Raw genomic sequence first — 15,925 nt, 5'->3', positions numbered from 1 at the left:
TTTCATTCAAAACAGGGCTTTGCTAAAGCCCTTTTGTACAGTAGACAGAAGTTGTGCAAAGCTGTTTTTGTGCACTGCTATCTCAACTCTCTTTGTTGTGCCAATTTGGTGCCTTTGAGTTATTAGAGCCTTTTGAAAACATAGACAGTGGTGTTGCGTTATCACTGTGGAATTTTCTTGCTATATTGCATCTTTTAGAGTTTAAGATACGCTATAGTATATAATCATTTGCTTATTTTGTTGCAGAAATCAGCTAGGTGCGCTGCGGTGGCTGGTGGAGTCGAACAGGATCATCATATATAGCACACAAGTACAGCAGGAGCTGATTACACGAAAAACGCTGTCAGAATGTGTTGCTTTCCCGCCTACCCACACTGAAGTGTCTCACAAACAGCAGAATATTTGTGGGCCGGGCATTGCAGCACTCACAAAGTGCCTTTACAGACTTTTTTTTTTCTTCTTTTAATAGACAAAATGTGTAGCACAATGGTCTTTCATGGCCCTTCTCCGGTTCAGTTATAAGTAAGTGCACACTCTCCAGAGCCTTATTACTACACACAATAGAGAGGAGCCTGGGGGTGGTGGCTGCAGTCTCACAGGACTACAGCAGAGATTCATTTGCAGCTGAAGTGGAACAAACAAAAATCAACACAAATATTTTACAGCAAAGTAACACCTTCCACGTGAATGAAAGAGCTGAGCGGATGTGAGGGGGGAAGAGGGAGGAGGATGACACTCCCGAAACCACAGCACCAGGCTCAGATAGTGGCTTCCTCTGTTTCTGAAAAGGGATCACATCAAATATGAAAGCAGCCTTTTCACAGTCATAATTGCTCACAGGGACTCTGCATTCTACCCATATTGAAATGGTTTAATCGGGTGACAGCTTGAAAACCAAATGGTGCAAAAGACAGTTGTGGATCCAGTGTGTTATCTGTGTCTTTCTAAAACATTACAACCGGGTAGCTAACTGATCCTCGGAAATGTTTTGATGTATCTGAGTGAGTCATCATGTTGAGGAGGATAAAGAATATACCCAGTCGGAGGAAGATATTGTGAATCCACCATATTGTGCATGTGTGTGGTCATTAGACACAGTCGTAGCTAAAGAGAATTGCCCAACCCAAAGATGTCGATGCTCTTTTGTGACAAATTGAATCCCCTATGACAGCTCCTCTCACCTTAAGCCAATTAGATAACTTTAAAGCCTCTAAGTGACAGACACTCTAATTTCTGTAAAACTCGAGCACAGTCTAACATTGATATGAGTGCAGGAGCACCATGAGGGGAACTTTTAATGCAGTGATTGTGTCACTATCCTCCTCTGTGGAGCAACAGATTACATCAAACACATATAAACTAGATTATTTAATAATTCTATTTACAATGATTTATGCTGGCAAGCAGGCCACAACAGCAGATCCATTTGTTAGGCACATGCTTTATGTAATCATGTAACAACAGGCCGTGTACACAGTGGCATAATACCACACCATCTGGCTTATGAGGCTGTGAATGTTAGGCGGTCTGTTCCTTTTCTTAAGCCTGGCGCTTAATGTGTTAAATCAAAACATGCTACTTTGTGCTGCTACTTCATAAAGGTTATGCCTTACATACCGTACTTACAGCTAAATGTCTTTTTTTTTCAGTTCGATTCTAAACCTTGTTGTAGAATATTTACTGTACTGTGCATTATGAAATAAAATGTATAAATTTGTGAAGAAAAAAGTAGAAACAGGAGCGCCTCTAGTGTCCCCTACAACTGTTATTGCTCTTGGAGGGGAGAAGAAATCACTTTTTAAAGAGGAAAATATATGCCCTCATCCATCAGGGTGTGGCATAAAAAATCAATTCCAGGCACCATCCTATACCATTTACCATACTGCCACAATAGTTAAGAGTTTTCAGAGAAATTTGCCCTAGTGTCTTCTGAGCCAGCAGTTCAGTTTCAGAGATGTTAAGTAACTCCTTATGTGCTATAAAATAAAAAAGTAGTAAAAAGAATTTTTGAGAATCTTCTTCACAAGACATTTCTTCCACTTCTGGGTGTTGTGAACTGTTACACCACCTATGTTGTCTATGGCTTTCATTCCCCCGCAGCTGTTTTTACATAGGTCAAACTAAAAGAAGACAGAGGGACGAGGTATCTGAACATCGCTGCAATTCGCACTGGAAGCCCTACTTGTCCAATGGCCTGCAACTATCTGGCGGGAGAGCCGAAGCTGTGAGTCCACTTTGAGAGTTACAGGCACAGAGGCAGAGACATAGGTTTGGATATCAGAGGTGACAGAGTTAAACACCTTGAACGATGAGAGGCACACTGCAGCTACAGCCTCAAAGTCATATGAAGAAACTTCATTGAGCAAATATAAGGTGGACAGTGTTGTTCATCAGTTATTGTGATATGGAAAATATTTTATTCTTTTATCTGGTTATCTTACGTTTGTGCTCGCATTGCTAATGCACTTACTCACTCGCTTGTCCATTAAAATTAAGCTACAGCCAGCAAGCAGCCAGATATCAACATACCACCTCACTAGTTAAGCCGTTACCTCTCATTTGTTAAATAGAGGGCATTTCATGTTTTTTTGTGGGTTTACATGATGTACAGTAATATTATTGAAATTGTTTTTACAGTTTGTTTTTTGTACCAATTAAAACGAGGAGATATAATGTATTAAATAATAGGCCTTAGAGGTGCTAGAAGGTGTATTTTGTTATCTTCAGAGAGAGGCTCTTCTTTCACTGTTTCCAAGCTTTGTTCAAAACTAACCAGCTGCTGGCCCGAGCATTCTAATCAATCACATTAAAATAACAAAGGACCAAATGTGAAAACAACAACAACAAAACTCTTCTTTATTTTTTACCAAAGCGTTTTGTTTAGCAGGTCTGTTATAGAATGTGCAAAAAAATACTGCCTATATATACACACTCCAAGAAAGCTGAATCTTCAGTTATAGAGTTGAAAGTTAAGACACACAGGTGGCCAGTCTCCAAAAAGATGCAACTCCAATATAGAAACTTCAAAATAAAAGTTCACAACAAAATGCACTGCAAAAAAAAAAAAAAAAAAAAAAGCTGTCACAGAGGGTTTATAGCTGTAAAAATGCTGCTTAATCATTATGGTGCGACAATTAAAACAAATGCCTGCAACCTTGCCTTCACACTTGTGCATTCTAGCCTAGCCCACATGATAATCAGTGGTCTTAGAGGGAGGGCCGGTCTTAGCTATGGGCAATGTGGGCGGCCGCCCAGGGCGCATTCTCCGTGGGGGGCGCACAACCGCCCGAAAACGAAAAAAAACTCGCAAATTTTCGATACCGCTCATTAAGTTAGCGGAGCGGGCGCCCCGGGAGCGGGGTGTTGACAAGGCAGAGGGGGGCGGGGGACAGACTGATGGCACGGCGCATCCAGGGGCGCACGGACGGCCGTGAGGGCGCACGAGAAAAAGTTCGCTGTTATAGCTGTTTAGTAGTTTTGCACCAAGGTTGTGATATTATTTTTGTAAAGGTCTGTGATATGGTTTTTGTTGTGTGCTTTTTTTATTGTGAAGTCTGAGAATATGTGTGAAATAAAGAAGATTCTCCATTTCTTCAGCTTCTGTTGTCAAGTTGGTTTCCCGTCATCACTTTCTTTTGTAGCAGACAGATATCAGTCTTTTCATATAACTCTTGAAAAACATTTTGCGTGGAATAAGATGATCTATTGGTAAAAAAGTGTGCAGATAGGCGTTGATATATTTTCTATATTATATATTTTTTATTCTATTTCATGCATTGGTCCATATTCATTAAAGGATTTTTAACTATTCACTTGAGTGCCTAAGTGGATTTATGTCAGAACGTACCTATTAATTTCTCTTTGCTTCTCCTGATTCAGGTTCATCGCAGATAATACTGAGCACATATCATTGCTTGTGGCGTTTCATGTAAACACTGCAGCCCGAACTGTCACAGTTTACTGCCATGCGACGTTCAATTAATGAACTTTGAACATGATTTAGTTGCTCGTTGCAACACATCTTTAGAAGGCGGCAGCCGCACTGACAAGACCGTACAGCGACCTTGACAGGAAACAGCTGATTAGGTCATCCTCTAAGCTGGCTCAGTCCCAAGTATTAAATGTACCAATCCTTCCAAATCTCACCCCAGCAATTTCAGTGAGCAAACATGATTGATTTGAACTTTTACTTGCCAGAGATGCGGCAACACAACACAACACCCTTTCAATAGACTAATGGTCCATGCGAGGAGGAAATAAAGAGAGGAAAAACCAGCTACTCTTTGAACTCCGCAGCAGAAAAAAGATGTTTGAGCTGGTTGCAAAGCTGAACACGCATTTCTTGGCTAAAGATAGACGAGACACATTTCCAGCAGGGGGGTTGAAAGGAAAATCCACCACAAAATAGAATTCATGTAATGCATTCATATGATCCTGATCAGCTCAGGCTTGATTTGCGAGGATGAACAAGTCTTTTCTAAAGCTAGAAACAACAGAGCCAAGACTGCTGCATCAAGACACAAATCCTGGAGCGGTTTGATTCAGGCTGAATGGAAGACTGAATCTGAGGATACGAGGACAATACCCAGCACGATATTGCAGTATACGGACGCTTTCTCTGCTTCGTTACTGTTAAGACTACAGTGAAGTAAAGCACAGTTGAAAGTACGAGTGCCAAAACACTTTTTGAGTCCATGAAACGTCTAATTCATTGTCAGTGGGGCGGCTTCCGGCTTTGTCAGATTAGAAACTTTCTGGTTTCTAGTTTTAGAATAGAAGTGCCATGCAGAGTGGATTAAACTGTCTGGGATCAAAAGAATGATATGAGATCTCTGCGGTGCAGCTCATAGTTTTAGTTTGTGACTGAGTTTGAATCACAGAGAAAGCTGCAAATCCACAATTCTGTAATTACTTTGTATTCTTACATACTATCGGAATTAAACTGATCAAAAACTGTGAACCTCTCTGACTGATTTTACCCACTCTAGTTAAGTGAAAAAGATAAAGCTGCTGGGGAAAAAATGTATCAGCCTTATAAGCTTAAATCCAGAGATGGAGATAAAGTGGTGAGAAGCATCTCAAACTTGTCAAGTGAGAACACTTAGATCCATCCATTCTTACAAAAACTAAATTGAATTCTGGGTTATTTTTGTCTGTTTTTTATTAGGGAAAAAAAAAGTTATTTCTTTACAGTTTTATTAAAGTGTAACTGCACCCCAAAGTTCTGCCAGCTGCTTCCCTCACAGCAAATGTAAATGCAGCAGAAGCCTGCACGGTGCAAGCACTGAAGGAGGTGTGTCCTCGACCGCAACCAGAGTGAGTGACAGACTGAGTGACCAGCGCTCAATGTAGCAGGAACTAGACGAGCTAACCATGGAGCTAACCAGCCACGAGCAGCTGCTGTCAGGCTCTCCGTGTCCACGCTGGAAACACAGAGGAGCTTTCAACGGGCATTTGAAGTGTGGTACCTGTGTTGTGGCAAAGCAAGCGACTGTGCTGTACCTATACTGACAGATCAGAGAGCTTGTTTTACGTAAATGTCATGACATAAATAAAAGCCAAATGGTCGACTCTATGTTATGACATTGGTCTTGCAAGGTTCAGGGTGGGGCATCACAGTGCAGTCATTTATACCTCAAAGACCAAATCATGTTTAAATGTGTTGTACCACTTAAAAAGTTGTTTCAACACACCACAAATTAAATTCATTCATAAAAGAACCGCAGTGTTCAAAAACAACAAGAACAAATAATATGAACCCCAAACTGAGTGCATAGTTAATACTGATGTAAAGCAAACAAAGAAAAAATGATTTTTCTTTTCTTTTATTTCTTTTTATGTATGGATTTTGCTCGTGTTCTCATTTCCATTTGTGATGATATGTTCTGAGCTCAGGCTTTACTGCTCTACTTTGTACTATGCTTTTGAGTGATGTAAACAGGGAGTGTAATATCACAATGGAGTTAGTGGGTAAAATGTGTGCTGAATCTGATCCCTTAAGGTTTGTTTAGTGCTGTAATGATATGTATTCACACTGAACGTGAAACTGCATCACAAAAAGTCACCCTAGAAGTTGAGTTTAATTTGTTACTGCACCGTAACCATGGATGGACGATTATTACCTGAATTACTTATTGTCAACAAATCCCATTTAAGGCCAAAACAATGTGTTAGTCTGTCTTGATTACATTATGATTTCCTATTCTGTCTGTTGTTCTTTGCCACAGGCCTACCTAACCCTTAAAAGTGAAGACTTACATTTCTAAAAATGGGTCACAATATATTACTTTTATAGGCTACTTTATCATTGAGTTTTTAAAGTAAAAAAAAACAATCCTGCAGCCGGGCAATGTAGCTTTAAGCAAACAAAAGGAATAATAATATTTGTTGGGGACTATTTTCAGCTGTGGATTAAAGGACCGTGCTGGATTTAGAGGAATGTGGCAGTGAGGCTGCAGATTGCAACCAACTGAATACTTCTCCCCTCTAAACATGTAGGAGAAACTCTGGTGGCCTAATTAATTTGTGTGTTTAGTTTGTCCGTTCTGGGATGCTGTAGAAACATGGTGGTTCAAGATGGCGGGGTCCATGGAAGAAGACCTGCTCTCATTCTAACAAAAACATAATGATTCTTATTTAATAAAAAAAAAATGTAATTATGAATATTACACAGTATTTCATTAATGCTTATAGATCCTCCTAGATGTTACACACTGGAACCTTTAATACACATCTGCACCCACATGATGTCAATCAGTCCTTTCAGCATAAAGCATGACTTATTGGTCGAGTTGGAAAAAACACAAACGCCCTACATTATGTTACAGGATTTATGGGTGTAAGTTTCCCAACAGTTAACTCCTATTGGTAGAGCTGCCAACATGTTGAGGGATTGTCTGAGACAAGATGGAGATGTCTGCCAGCTGAAGAATGTTGGCGTTGGCAGCGGTATAAAAGCAAGCAGCATCAATGGGAAAAACAAATGTGCAGGGGTGGAAGGGTGGCGAGGTGGGGGTGCAGATGAAGCGATGCAGTGACACACTCACCGGTAGATGGGGGGTGGGCTTCCTTGGGCTTCACAGCTGAACACCACCTCCCTGTTTTTCTCCAGAGTCTCTACAGGATACACAATGCTGCCAGGCTGCTTGGTAAAGACAGGACTCTGCAGGACACTGCTCTCTGTAGGACAACAAGGAAAGACAGCACAGACAATAAACTTAGACGCCGGCCTGTTTGTAAAACAGCCAATTAGTCAGCGGCAGAAACAGGTTGATGCTGCTTTAAGTGTTTAGAAGGGGAAAACCACAAGCAGACAAAACATATCAATTTGAACCGCCTGTCAGGACACCGCCGCATGGAGAAGAATGATCTGAAGTGAAACGTGTCTTCAACAGCCATTTAGGTGGTAATCGGATATAGGGCCTGATTTATGTTGAACAATTGTCTGGAAAAATGCCTTCATTTACTTCTGCCAACCTGCTTTTATTTGTTCATTTATTTATTTATTTATTTATTTACCAAATGATGTCGGGATTATGTGTCCATGCAGAGGTGTAATCAGTTGGTTTCATGTGGTTAGAGCTCTTTGTTGTAAATGAGACAACACAAGTCTCGGCTGCTCCATTAACGCGGCATGCTTCTTGTGCATGGATTTAGAAAGTATCAATGAAGCTTTGAAGGCAAGAAAAAAGGGACCAGATTTAATCACTGTTATGTCTTTTAATTATTCTTTTAAGTTAGTTAGTAAGTCAGATTTACTGGAATCTGGTATGTCTGTTTTCTTTACTTTTATAAATTAGTCTTTTCTTTTGTAATGTTTCATCCAACTGAAAGTTTACATAGATCTTTGATTTTACTTTGCCAGTCTGAAATTTATTGAAAAAAAAAAAAAAACAGTAATAAGAAAAAATACAACCCAGTACAAAATAAAAAAAATCCTGTCAAACTCAGTATTTTTTTTCTTGTGTGTTTCTTTTTCAGAAACACATATCTGGCAAAGCTTCCTCCACAGCTAACTGCTTACAGAGACTGTGGCCGTCTGTCACAAATGTGGTAAATGAGTATGTAAATGTAAAAAGAGAGTAGCTAAGACGATAAAATATAGGAGTTACCTGAATGTAACACTGTACCTGATGTTCTATATCAAGTAAAAGACAAAAGGTAAACACACGTATGGTATCGTCATTCTACCCTTATGTAGCCCCCACATGCAGGCCGGAAAAACACACTGATATTACAGCTGTGATGTGATGTAATGAATAAATATTGATGAGCGATCACATAGTGTGTATATGGGTGAGGACATGATGAAGCATTTTAGAATTACAACTTTGGGACTATGTGCCCGCTGTGCCTTCGCCGTGGGGAATATAATTAATGTACACACAATGTTTCAGCAATCAGTGAAGTGAGAATATCAGCTATAGCTTAGTGACATGGGGTACTGATTAGGTCTCAACCTAGAGTCCAAGATGAGAAGTGACTGCTGTGGGTAATGAGCTCACACAGGCCGGGAGAACAGCTGAATCACGGTCAGAAAGTGTGGGAGTTAGGGCAGGGTGATGACATTAATATATTATCAAGGAGTCAAGTCATTTTTTCCCCCACTTCCTTATTGAGTTTCCATGCTTTCCAACCTTTCCTGACCAAGGAGTTACCTAATAAATTAATTAGAGCTGTGAGAGGTGGAGGAGGGCTTCAGGTAGTATTGGACAGATGTTATAATTGCATTTACACTATGTAAGGTACAATAACCATCTTGTTTCCTCCACCATGTCAAATATAGCAGGGTGTGCCCGGACAGGGCAGGCTGCAGAGAGTGTTATAGGAGTTGCACACTGCAGCTCTATTTTGTGTTTCCCAGGAAAATAAATTACAACCTCATCTGAGGAGCTGCACAGAACCGTATATCAGAATTTAACATGATTCCACTCTCTGAAATGTCCCAAGTCTTAAATCCTGCTGAATATGTCACAGACTTTCAAACAGAAAATGATTTATAATATATATATATATTTGACACGGTTTATATTTTCATTTTTATTTTAGAGAAACAGTATAACTGAAATCCTGCTGAATATGTAACCGACTTCCAAACAAAAAAATGATTTGACACAGTTACATATTTAATGGTGGAGAGCGATACATGACATGGACAGTTTTCCCAATATCGAGTAACCTGATTTCAATTGCAGCCAGACTCAATACACTTAGGGATAGTTGCATTACTACTGTCTAGTGATGTTGATCTACTCTCTGTCACACTGTTACTATGATATTTGATATGCTATGAGTACATTTCAAAGATTTCTGTTCTTGTTTATTACTGACTGCGACACACATGTCCAAATGTATTTACTGATGGAGCTCTGATCATGAATGAAATCATTCAGAAATGTAATGAATGATAAATGACTATATGTGGGCTTTATCAAATCAATGAGTTGGTGAGCATGACTTTGATGGCATGGTTTTTGCATGTTTGAAACATATTTATGTAGGCTGATGTTTACATTTGTCTTACCTACCTAAATGTTTTTTTTTTTTAAAGCAAAAGATATTAAGTATAAGGAGAAGAAGAAGATCATATACCATAATAATGACTCCCCATGTTCAAATGTCTAACTTTACAGCAGAAATAAACATGTTTACAGCCTGATACAAAAACAGTTTTGGTCTCTATAGCCAAGTTCCCTGTTCATGACGACTGTTTATATTATCATTATTATTAAATTGAGGCTTAATGTTATGCAGAATCAACAGCATGGGCACTTTGATTGACCAGTGCGTGTCGTTACACATGGCTTGTTTGAGCAACCAGGCTTCATGCAGCCCACCTCAGCTCCACCAACGATCCACGTCTTTGCCCATTTTTTGTTTTGATTACCCGGGACGCGGCAGCCTGAGCCACCACACTCTGAGATACACAACGGTTCTTCAGAAACATGTGAGATACGTCATGGGTATGACGTCCATAATGTCAGTGTTTTGTCCTCTTTTTATCAGAAGTAACAGCCGTGGTTGGAGCATCCTTAGTACCCTTTGAACCAGATCATAATATCTCTACAACTACGCACATCTACCCACGAGCCTTTGAATTGAGATATTTGAAGCTTCTGTATGATAACACCAAATGATGTTGTTGACCCTTCGATCCTTCATAGAGCACATATTTCCTATATTGACAAACACTTTTAACAGACTCTCTACACTCTTAACAGACTCTCCACATCCAGTGACAGGATTCCTATATAACATTTACTGTTGATATTTAAGTTCTCTCATAATTTGATCTTCTGGTCATATCTTCATCAATCTCATCAGTCCACAACCTGAATAAACCTACTATAGAAAACATTAGATTACATTTAGATGCAATCAGCGGTGGAACAAAAGTCTCTTGGATATACTGCCTCCACAATGCAGATCACAACATGTCTTCAATCTAGAGAAACTTTTAAGCAACAGGAAGCTTCAGCATTGTGTTGTGGAAGTATTGACAGATCTGTGCATCGCTGTATGGGATGACATGAACAGGGTAATGCATAATTCAAAGAACTGCTCAATAGGCAATCTAATTCAAGAAAAGTCTCCTTGCACACCGCACATTTTTACAGCATCAGAGTATGCTTCCAATCCCCAGACGCATTCAAACCTCATGCTAATTTTAGTATGGGTGTCAGCTATTCTTTTTTATGCAAAACTGAACACAGTGTTTAAAAGTATCACCTCTGACAAACATGCAATCTGCATAAATCTGGAGAGTGATATTATAAAGGAAAATTGTTTCCGGTAAAAAAACAAAAAAAAAAACAAAAACAAGGAATGAAATCTCTGTATATGTAGATTCAGCCATTGATGCTGTCGCAGCTATTGTCATCAAAGCTCGGCTGGCTGAAAAAAACACTGATCACACAATAGATTCTGTCATTGTAAACAAACTGTCTAGATTTATGTTTTAAATTGTAATTATGACTACAACTGCTTTGTGTACAGAGCAGAGCGCTGCTTAGTTTTGCTCAGAAATGCCTTTTAGACATTAACCAACATCTCTCCAAAAGAGGATTTAAAACAGTGGAGCAACATGCTTGCACATCTTTCCCCGTCTAATTATTTCTGCCATGTGTTAGCTGTTTCTTGAACATCCAGTAATAACTACTTCCAGGCCATTCAAGGACAGAATAAATCTGTATATGTAGAATATTTTGCTCACAAACAGCCCACTATGCTTATTATAACCTCTACATAACCCTATTGTAACCAAAAAAAAACATGAATTGAATGTGTATTCATTGCCAACAACGCACCATTTGCAGCAAAAGATAACACTAACTGTCCCATCCGGCATGGTCGCATTCGATGGCAATTTTTTGACTCCAATTGCAGCCCGAGTGTGCAGTGTGTATCCACTATCAGCGAGAATTACAAGAATAATTTGAACCTTATACAAAAGGTAGGAAGTGGCAGAGAATGTAACGCGATTCAAACGTTTCTCTGTTTAATCTGACCTCACTCACTAAAACACAACAGAGGGACAACAAAAAGGACTGAGAGCAACAAAACACACAGCGGCTGTGGAAAAAAAGCTAATGTCCCCAACAGGCTACAATGAGGCTATTAATTCACACCTGTCAGAATAAAAAACAATGCTCTGTGACATTTGATAAAGTGACAGAAATTCAACATCACACAGTTTTATATTCAGTGAAGATTAATATCTTTATTACTCATAAATCATCAGAGCTATATTTTGTGGGACTGCTGTGAAAATATCTGTGAAATCATCCCCACAGTAATGACCAGCGTGTTTGTTGTGGCTATACGCCGTTCAATTCAATACATCATGTGCTAAATAAGCATTCGCAAGTATGGCATGTCTTTAAAACGTGCAGTTTTTCAATTATGAGCTGTATTTATCTTCATCCAGCCAGACAGGCTCAGTTTTGTTGTTTTGTTTTCTTGTTGGTGTAAAATTCTCAATGGCATAACCAAGGATCTAGACTGCATAGAAAAAGAGAAACTATTATAATATATATATATATATATATAGAGAGAGAGAGAGAGAGAGAGAGATAGAGAGATAGTGGTATGACTTCCACTAGCTGCTTTCTTTCTTTGTAAAATTGTTGTTGACTGTTGAATATATACCTCTCATACATATATACATCCATTTAGGTGCTCACAAAGTATACAAAATAACATAATAGCATATAATAAAAACAAACATGTAGCGGAACTGCATTAGGCTTTCCTGCATGATTGGATGTCTCAGGTCCACAAAAAAGCAAGCAATCATTGTTCACTATGGTGGGAAGAGGAAAAAAAAAAGGTTTTGGAAATGAGAATGGTATTGACAAATATATGAAAAGCTCTTTGCATCGTTTTGTATGCCATGAGGCTTCCATATCAGATCATGAGGCAAAGTAACACCATAGCAACACAAGCTGAGCTTTATCCTGCACTGCACTGCTAATCTTTTGAAAACTGATGAACAGTTATCAAGGATTAACCTCAATACACACATGACAGCTCTACATTTCTGTGGTTTTGGACTGTAAAATATTTATTTAGACTTCAGTGAATATGCACCCTCATAATGCTGCTAGCAGCTCCTCCTTGATAACTGAAGAGAAATTTGAAATCTGATGAGAGATCTTTCTAATGATTTCATGAAAATCAATTCCTTCTAACAGAACCTCTGAGATCAGACGGTCTGCTTAAGGGTCTAAATTAATCAGTATGTAGTTCAACTTTGCGAATTTGCGCTGTTGACCAATAACAAGGCTTTTTGACAGTGTTGAACTCTGAGGGGACAGACAGCCAAAGAGTCCAAAATGGTAGCTCAGTAGATCTGCTGCACCATTTTAACATCCACTGTCAGAGTATTAAAAAAGTGTTCCTTAATGCAGAAGTGTCAGGAAGTCATGAATTCGATTGAATACCTTGAAATTCCTGTTGCATTAGCAACCAAGCTGAGCTAATAAGGTAACATGTTTGCTAACGACTATTATCTCGGAAAGCTTTATTTGTCCTCTTCATGGCAACAACACACCAGGGAGTATTCAACAGAGGCCAGAGAAGACTGCTGATGCTGAAATGCATCGCTAGGTTAACTTACTTTGTTATGAAGACGCAGCTGAAGGAATACGAAGAGTTGGGAAACTGTGGACACGGTTAGGACACCACAGAGATCAGAGAAGCAAGCTTAATGAGCACATCTCAATCAGCTGTGTTTTCCCACCTGCAATTAAAGGTTGCCATGGTGACGGCGAGCCGCTGAGCGACTCCTGGGTCTGACAATTCATTTAATAGAGATCAAGTTGAAAGGCACCACTCAAATTCGAGCTTATTACTCAGAGTATAACTCCGGTCGCCTCGCGGGGAGCCAAGAAAATAATAAGGTGGAATTACTGGTTGTCAAGGCTTTGCAGAGCATTCACACCAAATGGAGACACCCTAACCCTAACCCTGAACGCCAGGAGCAGGCCACCCCACCAGGTTCCCATGGATAAGTGACTATAACTTTTGACCACCACTTCAGTTCTGCAAATTTTGATGTGCATGATATCTGTGACGTCTCGAATTGGATCAATCGGGTCATAGGAACAAATTAAAACAAAAACTTGAATGCCATTTGTATCTTTTCAGAGCAAGTTATCTGATTTATGTAGAGTAATGTACAACATGTATGATATGAGGCTAAGTCCAGCTTATTTTTGTTTCTTTGTGAACAGACCAACCTGGGATCTTTTCTCTTACCGAGTTCAGAGGAGGCTGTTTAGCCTGTCCTCACGCAGCGGAGTCGTGCTGAGCAGAACCGAAGTAGGTCATCATTAAAATCCTAACCCTATGCTTTTCTAACACTCAGATACCTTTACCAGGCCTCCCAGTAGGCCTCACACACCTGTGATGGACTGTTTCTCTTCTCTCGGTTTCATCTGCATGCGGCTGTGTGGGAGAAACATGTCAGCCCAAAGCACCAGGTTACCGCCATAGGGAATACCAGCAGCGCTCTGGAAATTGGCTGTTTCCTACATTATGGCGACATTCAAAGATTTCTAAAATCTTAAATGGGGTGAAAAATATGTACCGACACAGGAAAAGGCTTTGATCTTTACAGATTTCACTTTCCTCTGTGACAGTTGGATGATTCAGTTTTTTATTTTGAATGTATTCTAGTCGACTTTGTGTGTTTATTTTGGTGCATTAAACTTTCACAGGGTGCTATTCATCTTAAGATCATAGGCTTTTTTTTTTAAATTATGTGTCCTTCTACTGACATATTTGCCTTCTCAAACATTTCACTATCATCTCATGTATTAAATCTTTATCTGAGCCAAGGTTTATGTTCTCCAACGCAATGTGGGAGACATCCTTGGATTATATGTCAGAATAAAAAACAACATTTTTTTCTGGCTGTCTTGGTTCCCTTAAAGTGACATGAAGTCATCCTTGCATTCCTATGAACACGAATGGCCACAGAGTATATAAACAGAATAACAATCATGACCTCCGTTAGCAAAGTTTAATTGAATGATTAAAGGTTAGACCTCAAGTTTAAACCTCAACTGTGCAAACCTGACTGCCTCTGTGATCTGTGTGATCAAAAAGAAATGACACAACCTTTACATCAGCTAAAATTAAAGTGTATAATTGGGTTTTGATGTGCATGTTCAACATTTACCACTTATGAACACATTAAAATGTATAGGAACTGAAGGCAAATTTATATGAGGAGGTTTGGAAATTAGAGAAGTGAGTCAGAAAGGCAAAACTCTTGTGTTAAATATCACCTGAGACAAGTACAACATTAGCAGGTTCCAATCTGTAAAGTGGTACTCTATGTATATCGGGCATTTTTTCTTTATCGAATTTGCACTTTTTTTGTATTTTCTGCTAATATCATTGTTGCTTCTATAGTATTTTGATTTAAAATGTCTTGGCTTCACATTTCCTGAAACAATTGTTTCCACTCTTCTTACATTAATCTTCATTATTCAGATATTTTCAATATAATATCTAAACAAATTTTTGTTTTGACTTGATATTTTGTACAATTTGTATATATTATATGTATATTTTCAGCTTTTTAATGACTTTAATGATTTGATAGCACAGCTGAGTATGACAGGAAATGGGGGAGAGAGAGATAAATGATGGACCCATATATAATATATAATATATATCTTTATTAGTAATTGATTCTATTGTCCTTGTCTTCATTAGCAAATGGGATGTAATTTGATCTTCCTCAGGGCTCTGAATATAACAAGTGAGATTATGAGATCTGACTCCCCACCTCCTTTTTATCACAGAAATAAAATACATGTATTTTTTCTCTTTGTATCCCTGATTTTCATATATATGATCAAAACATAATATTAAGGATGTGAAATTATAGCCCCCCCTTTATGACTGGTTATTGCAGCCTTTCACTATAAAGAGATGTGTTGTTTCACACTGGAAATTAAACACCCTGATCATTGAGTCTCTAATAAACCGTGCAGCTATTCCACCTCTTCTTTCACACATTTAATGTCCCTCTACTGTTCTGTGAAAACAAGGTGTGTTAGTTCATGATATTTTGAAAGAAGTTACTTAAGAATAAATCTTTCTTTTTTATAAAAAATATGCGTAATGCTTGCTTTGATTCTGTGCAAAAGACTTGCCTGCAAAACAACCACCCCTGCGCTCATGGAGTGATTACGCGCTTTGTCTTTTGCAGCCTTGTGTGTACTGGGTCTTTGAAACTAATCCACTGAGGGCTGGCAGGTTTTAATGTCATCCAACAATGCTATAATCAAACAGCTATTCACATAGTATCAGAATCGATCTTCTAAGAGCTGGAAGAGAGATATTTTTAGATGGACTATGCTCTCTCTCGCCTAAGCTGGCCATAAAGGAAAAGATTAACAGGCTGAAAACG

At 38.9% G+C, this 15,925-nt stretch overlaps 1 protein-coding gene across 4 annotated transcripts in view; it reads right to left on the bottom strand.

The window, feature by feature from the left end:
* cntn4 (contactin 4) overlaps window positions 1-15,925 on the bottom strand; it is a 161,663-nt gene that overhangs the window by 110,002 nt on the left and 35,736 nt on the right. For all 4 annotated transcript variants that reach the window (XM_019267281.2, XM_019267282.2, XM_019267283.2 and 1 more), the window contains exon 3: window positions 7,047-7,179. In XM_019267281.2, the coding sequence (XP_019122826.1) occupies window positions 7,047-7,179 (133 nt within the window). The remainder of the gene's footprint in view (window positions 1-7,046; window positions 7,180-15,925) is intronic.

This window comes from Larimichthys crocea, chromosome I, assembly GCF_000972845.2.
Source record: "Larimichthys crocea isolate SSNF chromosome I, L_crocea_2.0, whole genome shotgun sequence".
Taxonomy (NCBI): Eukaryota; Metazoa; Chordata; class Actinopteri; family Sciaenidae; genus Larimichthys; species Larimichthys crocea.
The sequence above is the reverse complement of the archived record's forward strand: the minus strand, read 5'-3'. Positions and strand labels throughout refer to the sequence as shown.